We start from the raw sequence: 15,523 nt of genomic DNA, 5'->3' as shown, positions 1-15,523 counted from the left end.
GAGTGGTGGTCAAACTGCACCGCACGTCTCCATTTGTTTGTATTTCAGAACATGATGCTAACTGCTGTGTCACTTGTATCCTGTTTCTACCAGGACCTGGAGTGCACACAACAGAGCATCAACATGTAGAGGCCACTGTTGCCATAGCTGCACTGGAGGAGGATGTCCAGCTACCTGCCAAGGAGGAGGAGCCTGTGAAAAAGAGCTCCACCCCTGACCAGCTAGCTCACAAAGCCGGGGAGGAGTCAGACAGCGACTTTGAGTCGGATCCTCCTTCGCCTAAAAGCAGTGAAGATGAAGAGGTGGAGGAAGATGAAGGCCTGAACAGTGAGCATGAAGACACCGAGCCAGAGAACCTGGGCCAGAGGCCACTGCTCATGGACTCTGAGGAGGAGGTTGAGGATGAGGAGGATAAACGTAGCTCTGACTCTGACAACGATCAGAGGAAAGCAAAAGGGAGACTGCCAGTTGACAAGCCTTCAGCAGTTGGTACGGGAACCAGCAGAGGTGAATCTGAAACTAGCAGCATCAGCCCTCCTGCTTCACCCAGCGTGGCCATGCCTGGCACGAGCGACGTGGACGTCTTTGGCGCCGTGCCTTTCGTCGGCAGTGGTCAGCCCAGAGTGTTACCAGAAAGCGTAGATGTTTTTGCCCAAGCCCCCTTCAGGCAAGCAAGCCAGGAAAACACCACAGAGGAGTTTGACGTGTTCACCAAAGCCCCCTTCAGCAGAAACCTCTCCAAGTCAAGCAAGAGTGGCGACCCTCCCACAGGCCAGACACCCCCTGTATCCCCAGCCAGCGTGGACATGTTTGGCTTCACCCCCTTCCAGCCCAGCCACACGGGACCCACCTCCAGAAGCCAGGAGGATATCTTCAGCCAAGTGTTGTTCGATGAAGCACAAAGCCCACAGCAGCAGAAGGCGAAACAGCGCAGCCTCCAGAAGCTCTCATCCCGGCAGAGACGAACGAAACAAGAGGCCAGCGGTGGCAACGGCAAGCGTCATCACAGCACCCCCACGAGCGGCAGGAAGAGCGGTAAGCCAAGCTTCCGCACCCCTGAACGCGCCCGGCGCCACAGAAAGGCAGGCAGGAGGGACTCACAAAGTAGCAACGAGTTCCTCAGTGCCTCCAAAGAGAACATCAGCATCACGTCAATGAGTGAAGTGAAAGACAAGGGTACAGTGCTGTCTGCTGAAGAGGCCGTCCTGGACCCCTTTGGCGCCAAGCCTTTTCACCCACAAGACGGCGTTCGCCACGGCCAGCTCCCGGGTCTGGGGGACAACAAAAGTGACATCCACTCAGCCAATAGCAGATCCAGGACTGGTTCGCTCCATGCCACATTTGATGGCAACAAAATGGATGACTTTGGGGCTGTGCCTTTCACTGAATTAGTGATCCAACGTGGGACTCAGCAACCCCCACAAATAGATCTTGACCCCTTTGGAGCTGCACCTTTCCCCTCAAAGCAGTGAATAGCACGTCTTCCGGCACACACCGAGTGCACTCACACAAATGCTGCTACATTATGCAAAGTCAAAGCGACCTTTTGAAATTTACCTAACAGATGGCAGCTTTGTGGTGCGATCTCAGTCTGTGTCCCAACAAATCACAGGCCTTTGTTTTAGATTAAAAAAACAACTTTTACAGCTTTTAACTATTTTAATACCTAACTTGACATTGGAGTAACTTTTTTTTTCCTGAACTTGACTTGAACATGTGTATGGATGTTTTATTGTTTGGTTGTTTGTTTTTTTTAAGCCTTTCGTTTGTGTAACCTTATGTCTGTACCTGATCGCTGAGAAGCCTTTTATGCTGCATCACAACGTGCTCTGAGAAAACATTAGCGAAAAAGTTGACGATATGCTACCCTTTTTGTTTGTATTCGATGCCAGATTTAGCGTTGCACTAAATCTAAGCGCGTGCTCAATCACGGACCACCAAGTCGTCAGTGGTCCTTGAGTAGGTTGTTGCTTCCTGCATGATCTACGAGGTTAGTTTGACACCATATTGCCTTATGTGGGAATGCTCCACCATGCTTGACTGCACTTCATGAACGACTGTTGTGGCTCTTCAGTCACCAGAATCATTTTAGTGTAGGCCTTCGCCAAACTTGTTTTATGTACCATTTTGTATGAATAGTTGAGCATTTTAAGTGCATTTGAAAAACAGATCTTATAGCTGTGTTGACCCATGGTTTTCCCCATAAATACTGAAGGGAAAAGGGAATCACTATCCAAGAGAACTACTGTGACACTGTTTAAGAGCTTGTCACATGCAAATGGCCTCCTAAGCTGACGTGAAGTCCATTTCATTTTGAACACATTAATATTCAAAATATCAACTCGTGGATATCCCACCTGCTATGTGTATACACATACTTTTAAAACTACAATCATGAATAGATAGCCCTCTTCAAAAAGGGAAATGACTTGAATGTATTTATTCAGTTTTTGTTTAAGTTGCAGAGAAAAAGGCCTCGGAACCTGCAAATTATAAGGCACCATCATGGGACACAATTCACTGGAAATCAGGGGAAAAGGGCAATTTTGAGCTATATTTGGAATAATGTTGAGCTTTATAGCACTTGGCACACCATCGACTAAATCAACTTTTTTAAGCTTCTTTTACCAATTGAACTTAACATTGCAATACTTACTGTTTCTCTTTTTATCTTGCTACACAGCTATATAACAATGCAATAAAATATTGAATTCTTTTTTTTTTTAAGCTCTTGGTTTTATTCCATTAATGATTCAAACACTAGTTTCGTTGCCTTTGGGTAATTCCTTTACACATCATGCTGCAAAAGTAATATTAAGAAAAGAAATATTCCCTTGATTTATTTTTTTTTTCCTACATGAGTTCATTCATAAAAGACCAGGAACATTTTTCAATATGACTGCCTAGGGGGAAAAATAACCTTTCCAAGGACTTCACTGAGTACAAAAGAAGTGGTATCAGTAATTGACATTCTGGTTACCTAAAATAGTGTCTCACCATCACCATTACATTAACACTGGAAATAAATATTTGAGTAACATCAAAAAAAGTGACACGACAGAAAAATGAGTTAAACAAGTACAACAGCGCACTTTTTTTTTTTTAGTTTGTCAAAGCTATAGAAGTGGAGCAGACGAGTGCAGTGTTCAGTACTTCAGCACTTTAGTGCTGCAAGGAACGTTCAGCAGGACATGGTTCTGGATTCTGCATTGCACTTATTGAACAAAATGTAAACTGTAAATTGCAAAACATTTAAAAAATACACCAATTTAAATTGACAGACCTTATACCGACACTGATGATTAAACTTAAGATGGAGAAGTTAAGAATTAATGTTTTAAGATGCTGCCTACAACCAGCTTTAAAAATGTCCACAGAGTGGCTTTAGATCATATTCATACTGTCACTGGTAATGCAGTATTAAAATCTTTGGATTTCATACATGTGTCAGATGTTCCAAATATATACTACCTGGTCACATGTGGATGAGAATTCACAATTTTGAAAGGTAAAAGCAGGTAATGTGAATTTGAAACAAGCTGACAAGCTCTGCATATTTTTTGTATTTGTTCTAACTAGTCTCGTTGGCTGGAGCAATAGATTCAAACAGACTACAAATCTTAAAAGCTCCACCAAGGTGAACGTATAAAAGCAACAGTGATTCTTAAAATCTGAAATAGTGTGTGTCGGTCAGAATGCACCAAAACGGTTCACAAATGTACAGGCTGCTTCTTCCACTTGCGGGCCAAGTACAGACACTATGTACTTGCTCTCTGTGGCCCCACACGGAGGCCATGACCACATGACATGCCTGACCAATGTAGGATTCATGATGTGTAGAAACCCAAATCAGATCCCACCTTGTAAAAGTGACACGGTGACACCTCCCCATCAGTGCTGCATCCCGGCCCTTCCAAGTAATGTGACGTCTTAATAATACTCCATAAAAACACTACCCCTCAATGCTATTTTTAATAAAACACCTATGCCCCTTAAATATTTACAAAAAAAACTCCGTTAAGTAATGTCTGCCAACTGGCTTTATAGGAAAGTCAAAAACTGCGAAGTGAATTAATTTGTTTCACTATAGACGTTCACAGCCTGCAGCAATCAATATCAGTCAGAATGAATACAGACTGAATGAACAGATACACACACACACACCTACGACTGCCTCGTGCTAAACGGAGGGCGTGTTCACCGAGCACAGAAAGGCAGTGAACAGATGAAGTCCCCGTCTTTTACAGGGACGACCTGTCCTGGCGCAGCTGTCCCGTCAGTGGCGCTGGTGCGTCTCTAGGCATGCTGGGGGTAGTCGGGGCAGGGGTGTGTGTGGCGGTAGCTGGTGATGAACAGGGCCGACTGGTGCCACCAGTAGAACATCAGCACCACCAGGACGTGCCACACCTGGTGGCTGGAGCCCAGGTAGTTCAGCTGACCTTGGGGTAGAAGAAGCACAGAGGAGCGTGAACAGACTGGGCTTTGCGCTGGAGTACATCTGTCGCGTTAAACGCAGCACGGAGGCATTTCCAGCTTTCCTTTAACTGACCGTTTTATTTGACAATACAATATAGGAGGTGCTTCCTCCACACTTAATCAGCAGGACAGACTATTATGCTAAGAATAGTAGAGTCCTTTACTGTGATTCACCATGGATCACACACACACACACACACACACACACACACACACACACACACACACACACACAAAGCATTTGTGATGGAAAGTTTTCAAATTTATTAATTTTCTTTAATGCATAAGAATGTGCCAGGAAGCAAACGAACAGTTAAGCAACACTGACTGTGGATCACACACACAAACAATCCTTCTGAACAAAGCTTTCTTGACACGATCCTCCAATCAATCACCAGCAGTACTGAGTGAAGGGGCCAAGCGGCTGTGTGTCGGGTGGTACTGTACCTGGGAAGTAGCGCTCCGGGACTTTGGAGAGATAGAAGACAAAGGCAGTCGCAGCAAAGAAATACATGATCAGCACTCTGGGAGCGAAACCCTGAAAATCCACCACAACACAACACTACATGAATACTTAAATATTGAGTAAATACAAACAATATAAAGAGTAAATAAATACTTAAAAGATGAAAACCGGATGAAAAAACCAACATGAAATGAGATTTAAGATCCTAGTAACAACAGATCCTTACGCAAAATGTACAGTTAATTTCAGACTCCACTGTAGAACATTTGTGCTTTTGCCAAAGTTGCGTATGCCCACGGTCTGGGGGGCTCTGGGCCGTTACCTGCACGACGGCGGCACTGAAGCCCCCACTCAGACAGATCCAGTGCAGGGTGGGCACCAGGCCATAGGCAGCTACGGAGCAGAAGATGACCGAGCGAAGTGTCTGCCACTGCTTGGTCAAGTAATGAGGGTGTATCTGGGCAAAGAAGAGTCCCAGGGTCATGGCCAGGACCATGACGAGGTACACCTGTCGCCAGTACTGGAAAAGACAACCACACACAGTCAGTATGTGTGCGACATACAATTAAGTACTACATCACCACATATGTTCCTTTGAAACAGACCTCACGCAACATAGACGAAGTTTGGAAGTCAACACAACGATAACGGTAAAAGGAATCAATTCTCCAAGCGCCTACAGCATGGCTTAAATAAACTACCTTGTGTGATGGATCTAGAAAGTGATTGTGAGAAGTGAGAGAGGAAGAGGGAACACAGTCTCTTTCTCTTGGGGGACTTGGCTGATTGAGTAGTCACCCAAAAAGCAAAGCTAAACACTTGGCAGAGGGAGAGTGGAGATGGCTCACCCACGTGTGAATGTCATATGGTGGGGAACAGGAGTGACGGAGTGGGTCCACCAACGTGGCCATCTGCTTTGGGCTGGAGCAGATTTCCGCCGCATTCTGGGGCACAATAAGCCAGCACTTCCAATATGTGTGTGTGTGTGTGTGTGTGTGTGTGTGTGTGTGTGTGTGTGTGCACACGTGTGTGAGTGGGGGTTGGGGGTGCGTGGGGGGGCTCAACGTGGCCAATCGCGGTGTCGCTCTGCAGTGAGCCAGTGGGAGCTGTGGGACTGGTGCACGCAGCCTGCTCTCCGTGTTCCCCATCCAAGTGTGTCAAAGCTGCACTAGCCATCCGCCCGAGACAAAGAGCACTCTGTCCTCCGCCAAACGACTTCAGTCAGGCAGCACTTTCCGGACAGCAACTCTGAAGAGCTAGCACTACAGCAGTGTTATACGCTCCACGAAAATGACCGGTGCATTCGTTGTAGGTCATACACACAGGAGACGGGGCGAATGTGGCAAGGGAGAGGTCATTCTCAACACACACCCAGGACGCGAGCACAGTGCCCACGGCTTCACTCTCAAGCGTTCTCCCTTGCTAAAGGTGACTACTTGCTCGGTATCTGTTTCACAGGTAGCATATGCCCACAGCAAAAGCGGGCTGACCATCTGCTGCTGGACCACCATGGGACCACGCTCCTTGGGCCAACTAATTAATCTATCCCTGTCTGGATCTCACCCCCCGCACACATACATACACACATGCCACAGGCGCACTGTAAACACTCATCTCTTCACGTCAATCACATGGGACAGTTTACTTCCGCTCGAGTTGGAATCGGCCTAAATGCTGAGTGTGCTAGCGTGGCGCTAACCCTTGCTAGTGGAATAGCTGTATAGCAGAGTGAGGCCCACCCTCCCCCCACTTCCATTGTTTTCTCTGCACACAGGCAGTAGTTCTGCTCCGATGCGGGTGGCACCGTGGAACAGTGAGCCAATAAAAAAGCGGAACTTTTTTATGCAAATGAGAAGTGTCTCGCCCAAGTGGCAGCCAATCAGGTTGCCGAATGAGGTGTTGCAGGCTTCTGTCATGCATCACGTGGCTAACGCAGACATATTCATGTCTGAACATTCTGTAGTGGACAACTGGTCACATTTTAATTCTCAAAAGCCATGATATGACATAAATTTTCAACTACAGTTCACCACGGTACAGAACTAGCCTACAACACTCACTTTACTCTGAATAGCTAATGCGTTTTAATGACATGCCACGGAAAGCTGAGGTCATTAGCAGCCAAAGCAAGCCATTTGCTCATTTGATGGAATGAGAATCTTCCACTCCCAAACCTTCACCACTTTTAAATCTAGACTAAAAGCACTTCTGCACTCCTGTGACCCCTCCGAATAAAAAAAAAAATTATTCCTTTTATATATTTTACATGTTTCTAGCCTGTTATCCTTAAAAAACTCAATTTAGTCTTATTCTTCATGTGAAGGACTCATTTTGTGACCAGGCCTCTGGCCATCTAACAAGCCTCTCGACAAATCTACTACTCCTACTGAGCTCGAACAGGCCAATGACGATTACTTACGTTATTGCAGTAAAAGGCGTAGAACACGCCCGGAACGTAGCAGCCCAAGGTTCCGATGGAGATTCCGGCATAATCCAGTGCCATCCAGCGCCGGCTGGTCTTCTCCGAGCGGTGACAGCTGAAGAGGTGATAGCCCACCGAGCACAACATGCACACCTAGAAACAAACCAGGGCCGGTGAGATGGGGCCACCGAGACTCCAGCGGCTGCCAGCTAAAGCAAAACCCCACATTTCACAGACTGACATCGTGTTTGCAAACACGCGCCCACCCAGTTGTGCACTGCACGGAGGGTCAATTAGGGATCGCCCCCACAGTTCTTACTCAAATGTAAAAACATTCAGCTGCACGGGTTTCCATCTGAAGCCTAACTAACATATAGGCAGCTCCGCATTAGCGGCGACTGCATGTTTGGCATGGCGTTTAAAGCGTCCTGGGAGTTGGTAGAGTGTCTAGGCTACCTCCGTATGCTTGGAGAGCAGACACCACAGTAGGAGGCTGCTATTTCCCTCCTTTCTACACCTACTAAAAACGGGATGATGGCACATTAACACCTTCAGCCATTAGAGTAGCCGACTTTTAAAGGTGATGAATTGAAAATAACTGCTTAGAGTCTGGTACTTTGCCACACAAAAAAGCAGAAATTCTCTCAACTGTGAATGAGCTTGCGTGGCTAACCAATTCTTCTCTGCATAATACTACATTGAAAGTTTTTTGTGTGTAGTAAAATCACAATACTCTTGAACACAGTTAAACTCATTCCAAGATAAAAAACCTCCACAATTAATTTACATTTTATGGCATTTGGCAGACGCCCTTATCCAGAGCGACTTACATTTTTATCTCATTTTTATACAAGTGAGCAATTGAGGGTTAAGGGCCTTGCTCAGGGGCACCTCAGTCATGGCCTCAGGTCTGGGAACCGAACCCACGACCCTCCGGTCACAAGACCAGTTCTCTAACCGCCAGGCCATGACTGCCCTAAAATTCCCAAGTATAGTTACATAGCAAGTTTGACAGTTTACAATAAAGTAAATTCAAGCTGAGAAGTGGTAAAAGCACACCTGATAGCAGAAAAGGCCAATGGAGTAGATAACGTAGTCCTCTCGAGTGACTCCAATCACAGGTAGCACAGCTACCATGTCGTATATCCCCAGCGAGAAAAACAGGAGAAAACCTAGCAGATGACTCCAGATATTCACTGTCTCATTGGAAAGAATAAAAAGACTATAAAGAAGAAAAAAATATCAGAATAATTGTCAGAGGTGAGCACTGCCGCATATTTTGTCTGGTCAAGTAGCTAGGCTCTTTTTTTGCCTCAATTTAATTGAAAATCTTTATCCGTTTACTCACCTTTTAATACATAGTCTAGAGGTCAGGTATGCCCTGTACCCATCGGTGATGTATGGGTTTTCCCTAAGAAACCCCGGAACCTGCTCATATGTATACAAGCGTATCCCCCTTGGTACCAGGACGGGCCAGTACTGATAGCTGCCCAGTTCTATGTACTGTGTGTTCTTCATGGCGGCTTCGCGGAGTCACACGCACAGCATGAGCTGGGAGACATAACGAAAGTTTGTTAGTCAAAACTGTTTGAGCAGTTGCAGTTGTAACACAGGCGGGACAAAATGACATGAATACATCAATCCAAACGTTTGTCCAGCTAGTCTAGGCCTACGTATCTTAACCGGTTACTAAACGTAACTGGGCTGAGGTGTGTTCACTCCCGACAGGCCCAGATCTTCACTCCACCAACACGCTGTAATGCTAACCTGACACTACCCGATGTTGGTTAGCTTTCATTTTACATATATTTCAGATATACGTAAATAAAGGAGCGAAATCTAGTTAACTGCAGTTATCACGATGAAAGCACATTAATAAAAAAAAACGTCACGTTAGCTAGCTAGGTAGCCAGTGCTATTACACGCTATCCACAGCGAACGGTAATGCGTTGCGCACAAATCCGTGTCAGTCGTGCCACAACATGCCCACTAAATCACTAATCTGGTGTTTACTCACCTTTGAATTAGATATATTAAATATATGGTTGACAGTCCATTTGCGTAGCAGATCATTAGCTAGTAACGAGCTAATAGCTTTCTCGCCGCCTAACTACGCTATGTGGCTAACTGGCTCAACAGCGGCCCGGCGAACCAGCAGCCTGTACGCTTTTATTAGTGAAACATTTCACACCGACGTTTATACTGCACGAATGTGATCTCCCTCGTCTCGATATGTCAGGTTAGGGGTTAACACTAATATTTGTCTCTGTGTGAACATCTGACGAGGTAAAGCCCTTACACCAAGTCTGAAAGCCTGTGCCGTAATTGCTCATTTACTCGCTACTCTTTCAGTGACACAAGAATGTGCTGCTACACCCCTGTGGTCTTTGTTGTCTACACACAGGAGAGGCGATTTACCCTTCTTCATCTTCGTAAAAGAAACTTACCGATATATTTCTATTAACGTTGATTTAATTTGAATAATTCTCACATCATGTGGCATTAAATCAGCAATTAAAATAGTTGCAAAACTAATGAACGTGCATCGCTGCGCTGTAACACGTAACGTCCAGATATGGTTCCTGAATCTATTTAATAGTTCACTTTGGGATTTTGTCTGGTAGGAAGAATAGTATGTCACGATCTCGCTTTAAACGGTCATTATATGCATACTTTCCTAAATGCAAAAACTGGAGAACTGAATTTTATATTTTAAAATGGATATGGTGAACTGGACTAATGCAAATGAGACATATTTTAAACATCTAACTTTAATATTGTGTAATTTGCCCAAGATTAATGTCGAGCTTCCAATATATACTTAGGTAGCAAAACAATTTATTTTCAGGCAGTACTAATATATACTCATAACTAAATCAAGTAAGCAAGTTTGTCATGTTTTCTTTTATTATTTTGATTAGCAGATTTAGTGGTTTGTGATGGTGGGTACAAAGTATGATTTAAAGAGGTTGTTTTTCTGTCAGGTTTGCTGTCCTCTGAATATGAATTAGTTTGCTACCCTCTCTGTAGAGTGCTAGTACAACTAATACTCAAGTCAATGTGAAGCTGGGCAAGAATGCATTTAATGGTTCAATGTGTAGCCCATAGATGATTTCTGTAAAGCTGTTTTGTGACAGCTTATGTTGTACAAAGCATTATACAAATTCGAGATTTAACTGGACATACAAGTCTCAATCACATATCATTTGGAGATTGTGAAAGTGACAATGACAATATGATGATATGACAAATCTGAAGTAAACACAGAATCGGATGATACTCATTATAAATAGGGCAGTTATATATCTAGACCTCACCCTAGAAAACAAAAACTGCTGAAGCCCTAAGAATCATGTCATGAGCAAATGTCATTTGAATGGGTCCTCCCTATCTAAAAGGTTTATCTGGAGCAGTGTGTTCTCAGTTGAAGAAAAAAGCAAACATTCATTATAAATAACATGAAATTAAATGAAAAGCAAGTCAAAGTCAAATTTATTTATATACAACACATGTTGCCACAAAGCAGCTTTACAATCGCATGGGTCCAGATCCTTAATGAGCAAACCAGGGGTGACAGTGGCAAGGAAAAACTCTCTAAACAGATTAGGATGAAACACTGGGAGGATCAAGACTCAAAATGGACCCCATCCTCCATTATGTGGCCCGCAAAAGAACACAACAAATGTGCAGTCATATAATAGATAGAAATGTATTTTTTTAAAGGCAGACATGTTTGAATAAAACTTTAGGAATAAAAAGAGCCTAACAGTGCAACAGCCGTATCTCACTCTGTGAAGCTCACTAACAGTGCGACAGCTGTATCTCACTCCGTGATGCTAACAGTGCAACAGCCATATCTCACTCCGTGATGATACTAACTTGTTCTCTTTTTTAATGTTTGTTTTGATTTGCTACTTTTAATTCTGAAAATCATATCCCACTGCACATGTGGTGTTAGTTTCATTAGACTACATAATGCTCACATGAGGTGCAAGCCACACACATCAGAGGGCCCTCTGAAGCAAGAACATTTGTTGATCACAAATAGACATGAACGTGGCTTTGAAGCAAGCTGGCCTTAACTTCCATCTTATCAGTATCACAGAGAGATTAAGCAAACATACTATATCATGTCTTGCTGACAAATGCACTGGTTGTTTTACTGTTAAAATTTGTGAGAATATCAATATCACATACATTTACAGTTAATTAGTGAAATAACATTTTAACTAAATGTTTTGTATTTAAAATATTATATATTTATGTATTATGTATTCAAAATATTTTTTGTCCATAATTGGCAAATGTATCATGTTAATTGAAGAATGGCAATTAAGATTTTTTTCCTGCCATCTTTTTTTTTTGTCCATAAACTGCATTTTTGAAGTCTAAGCAAGTTGCAGGGTCAAAAATGGGAATCGATGCATATATACATGGGGTTATCGATATAATAGTTATGTGTACCAAATATTTCACCAAAGTACATTTCTGGATACTGTATTAGCTTTAATATACCAGGTTGTGTCAACTTTCACTTAAAGGTAAAGGATTTGTGTACTTGAACACAACTTCACCAGTCTCATCTTCAGTAGATTATGATCAATGTCTGGAATTGCAAATCAAGAAACTTGTGTAAGCAATAGTACAATTGTGGGAAGAGTGCAGGGCAGTTATGTCCCTGTGGTGCAGAAACAGTACTGCCCCAGCCTTTCCTCAGCGTTTACACCACAGATAACTGTCTTCTCTAAATGGGAGTGTGTTCTTCATTAACACTCCCAATTCACCTTTCAGCACATTGCTCTTCAACAGGCTGTCAAATGTTCTGCCAAGACAATTTGCCCAACTCAGGCAGTCCCAACGTGGCAGCTAAGGAGAGCTATCACAATTTTCCTTCCAACAAATTCTCTAGAACAAGTATCTATGTGGAAGGCATCTCTATGGCATCAACAGAAGGATGGGCTATTGGTGAATGTGGGGACTTTTAGAGACATTAACTTTGTCAAAGACTACGTCGCAACCACAAGACGCACCGATAACACACCCTGTTGACATCTGCCCTTTATCCAAGCCGCTTTGTTAACATTTTCATCAGTAGTCTCAAGCTCAGCCAACAAGCAAACCCCAGTCCCCCGACCGAGCAGTGCCTTCGGAAACCACACTGCGCGGAAACACGGCACCCTACCGTGAGGGCAAAGTCAGAACCGCACAGACACAGCAGAGTCCAGCCCGCCGTCGCGGAGAGACACGGGGGTACGTGGGGAAGACTCGGCCAACCTGACAGTGGCCTCGCCGAGGCCGTTAACACTCCCCGCTCGCTCTCGTCGGCTTTTATTACCATCTCGGCCACGAGACATCTGCTGCGGCCTCCGCTCCCTGGCACACACGCCGAGATTATGGATCACCGGCTCGGACGCCACTCGCGGTTCTTCAGCCGCATGTGTGTCGCATCCGATTCCGCGTCCCGCCGCCTGACCGCCTCTGTTTGTGTGGTGTCTGCGGTCGGGTCTATTTTTGGAGGATCTGAACGTTGGGGCAGGTCGAGAGCTGATGTGGCCACTGCCTTGTTGCCCCCGCTTACAGCAGGGGGTCGAACAGCTGCCGGCTGTGGCCTTGATGGAAAGAGGCAGAGGCGGTTTATTACAAGGAAGTGGTGCAGAGTGCTTTAATACGGGAGAAATGCCAGTCGCTCTGTTTGAACCTCGACAAGTCCTCATGTATGGAAGTCATAATCCTCTCCATGTAGTAGCCCCAGATACATTAGGCTTCCTTACGTCTGTTCTTTATGCCCCAGCCCAGTCGTTCAAGACCAAAGATGGGTTTATTAAGAAACTGACTTGATTATTCATGCTTTCAACGTAGCTTCACCAGCAAGGTAAAGAGCGTTGTGGGACCCTGTGAAGGTGAAAGGGACTGGGTTTTTGGTTTGTTTGTTTGTTTTTGCCTCCCATGTTGGAGAAATGCTTTTTGATTAATAAATAACGTGTAATGCAAGTCCTCAAACACAAGAGTTTGCTATATCAACAAATTCTGAAACTAACACCCGTTCAGTAATTTCTTATAGACTCATCAAACTATTTTCATTAATAATTTTATTAATAATTTTCCTACCTTAATATCATAATAGCCTGTAGCTAATGGTGATATGATAGAGAGTGCTAATTTTTATTTTTCATAATTGCAGTATCAACATGGTTATCAACCATGTTCATAATAGTGTCCAAATGTGTTTATCGTATAACACCTTCACTCCTTGGCGTAGGTAAAGGGTGTAGAAAAACTAAAAATGTCCTGGGCTGAACGATGTGTGCACGTCTCTGTTTATCCTGTAGATGTCACCCTTCTGCCATCATCAAGCTGTCGTCTCGATTACTGAAGGTCAGGTCATCAGGGAAAACATACAATAGAATTATGGTCATAATTTCTTTGGCCACAAATAGCCTCCAGTGAATATTAAAAATAATTTACTATGATGATATTAGATGTAAAAACAGGATTTGGGGTCACACCACTTGTTTTTATTTGTTATTTTAACATTCCTTGTTTTAACATCTGGTAAATAAAGACTACAAAGAAGGAATGCCAAGTCAAAAGCTTGTTGCACTGAAATGTAGAAAAAAAAAAACATTTTTAACAGCTTTCCAAAATTATTGCTTGAACTGTAGGCTACAAATGACTGGCGCTCTGCCCTATTTTTTATGCGGATGAACATTGTCCATGTAGCCACTAGATGGTACTATGGCAACTCTTTCTGGGTTGCCCCATCTTACGGCCGTCTGTCACTGCTTAGCTACCTCCGCATAGCGCATTCTACGTTCATTGACGTTCTCCTTTCACTTAAATCAAGAGACATTTTCAAACTAATAAATATTGTTTTTTTTTTCAAATAAAGAATAACACAACATTCCAAAACTATTTTTTACCTTAAAAATGCGGGCCGAACAAAATTCTCTGGTGCTTTTAGTGTGATGAAAAGACCGATATTTTTAGGAGACTGAATCTTGATATCCCTGTCAGTTTAAAGCGTCACATGTTTGAACAGCTTCTGCAAGAACCTTTTCAAAGTAAAGCAATTTGTCATTTTCAGTACCCGAGTTCCACAACCTTAAATGCCACTAGCTGAATTATAGCCGATATTCACTGTGGAATCATTGTCATAAATTCCTATAAAGAACACATCCACCCAACACTGTCAAAAGAATGGATTTTTTTTCTCATAATGGATTCAATGTCTCTCGTTCTCATGTTCTGCTTTAACTTCAACGCTGTTTATCAAACCTCAACATAGCACAGACGACTTGCAAGATCATAGCTTCCACAGACGACTTGCAAGATCATAGCTTCCTTGTTTTTGAACCAAAGTTTGTGAGGCCTATTTGCATCCTGACTGAGGGCAGTGATTGAGGGAGTTTACCCTCGAGCGGATGCTTTTCTCCAGTCTGCGAGGAAGGGGAGGTGGTGTGAGAGGCCCAGTGGAGGGATGTGGTGTCGGCCATACGCAGAACCAGCCTCGGCCCTGAACCCGATCCCGCCCTGGGAGGGGCCCACACCTTTGCCGTTCCACCAGACTGGCGCTAGTTCAACAGCACTTGCGTTGGGACCACCCCACATCCCTCCCCACGGCAACGAGCGGGACCGAAGGCCACACGAGGGACCCACCTTACGCTGGGAAAGAGAGGGCTGCCTGTGTCTATGGGGAGTGTCTCAAGGTCAGCGAGGTATCTGTGGCCGGAAGGGGAGAACTAATGAGATTTTCATTCACCCCTTCACTCCAGCACTGATGGCATCACCTTTCAGCCCTTGTCAATCCACAAACCTTTCATAAGCCAGAAAACGATGAAGAGATGTGGGAGGGGAGAGAGAGGGATCAGAGGAAAAAGAGAAATGGAAAAAAAGTGTTTATTTTTTAACAGGACAGTTAATCTATTTGGACTGGATGTAACAGGACATTTGCATGGTGGGCTCGGAGAGGCGTCAGCAATAACCGTGGGGTTGTGACATCCCCCCTAAATATGCTGAGCTTTCTGTAACCTCTCATCAAACACTGTGATCTTTATGGACTGTATCATATTGTGCCATAATGTGCTTTATTGTCCACAGAATAAGCTTTTCTTAAAAGTAATTGGAAAGCTGGGAATGGCTGCTATCGGCTGATTTTTAAA

At 44.0% G+C, this 15,523-nt stretch overlaps 2 protein-coding genes across 8 annotated transcripts in view; one reads left to right on the top strand and one right to left on the bottom strand.

Annotated features, from left to right (window-relative positions):
- bmp2k (BMP2 inducible kinase) overlaps positions 1-2,723 on the top strand; it is a 39,732-nt gene extending 37,009 nt beyond the window's left edge. For all 5 annotated transcript variants that reach the window (XM_077000822.1, XM_077000824.1, XM_077000823.1 and 2 more), the window contains one exon: positions 94-2,723. In XM_077000822.1, the coding sequence (XP_076856937.1) occupies positions 94-1,472 (1,379 nt within the window). In that variant the 3' untranslated portion in view covers positions 1,473-2,723. The remainder of the gene's footprint in view (positions 1-93) is intronic.
- paqr3a (progestin and adipoQ receptor family member IIIa) lies at positions 662-9,965 on the bottom strand. Of its 3 annotated transcripts, none has more exons than XM_077000826.1 (7): positions 9,812-9,965; positions 8,713-8,915; positions 8,424-8,586; positions 7,362-7,517; positions 5,265-5,462; positions 4,924-5,014; positions 662-4,439 (listed from the first exon to the last, which is right to left on the bottom strand). In XM_077000826.1, exons 2-7 carry the CDS (start codon positions 8,880-8,882, stop codon positions 4,297-4,299), a joined length of 921 nt encoding a protein of 306 aa, XP_076856941.1. In that variant the 5' UTR covers positions 8,883-8,915; positions 9,812-9,965; the 3' UTR covers positions 662-4,296. The 3 variants fall into 3 exon arrangements, with proteins under 3 accessions (XP_076856941.1, XP_076856940.1, XP_076856942.1); XM_077000825.1 differs by lacking the exon at positions 9,812-9,965 and adding an exon at positions 9,382-9,782; XM_077000827.1 differs by lacking the exon at positions 9,812-9,965 and adding an exon at positions 9,065-9,204.
- Between the last annotated feature and the right edge of the window lie 5,558 nt (positions 9,966-15,523).

This window comes from Brachyhypopomus gauderio, chromosome 3 (assembly GCF_052324685.1).
Source record: "Brachyhypopomus gauderio isolate BG-103 chromosome 3, BGAUD_0.2, whole genome shotgun sequence".
In the NCBI taxonomy this organism is placed as follows: Eukaryota; Metazoa; Chordata; class Actinopteri; order Gymnotiformes; family Hypopomidae; genus Brachyhypopomus; species Brachyhypopomus gauderio.
This window is presented reverse-complemented; position numbering and strand designations above follow the sequence as displayed.

Excerpts from the sequence above, each read along its gene's own strand:
- paqr3a (XM_077000826.1), bottom strand. The coding sequence starts at position 8,882 with ATGAAGAACACACAGTACATAGAACTGGGCAGCTATCAGTACTGGCCC. Across the intron at positions 8,587-8,712 it reads TCTAGACTATGTATTAAAAG|TCTTTTTATTCTTTCCAATG; the intron begins GTGAGTAAACGG and ends TCTTCTTTATAG. Across the intron at positions 4,440-4,923 it reads CCCGGAGCGCTACTTCCCAG|GTCAGCTGAACTACCTGGGC; the intron begins GTACAGTACCAC and ends TTCTACCCCAAG.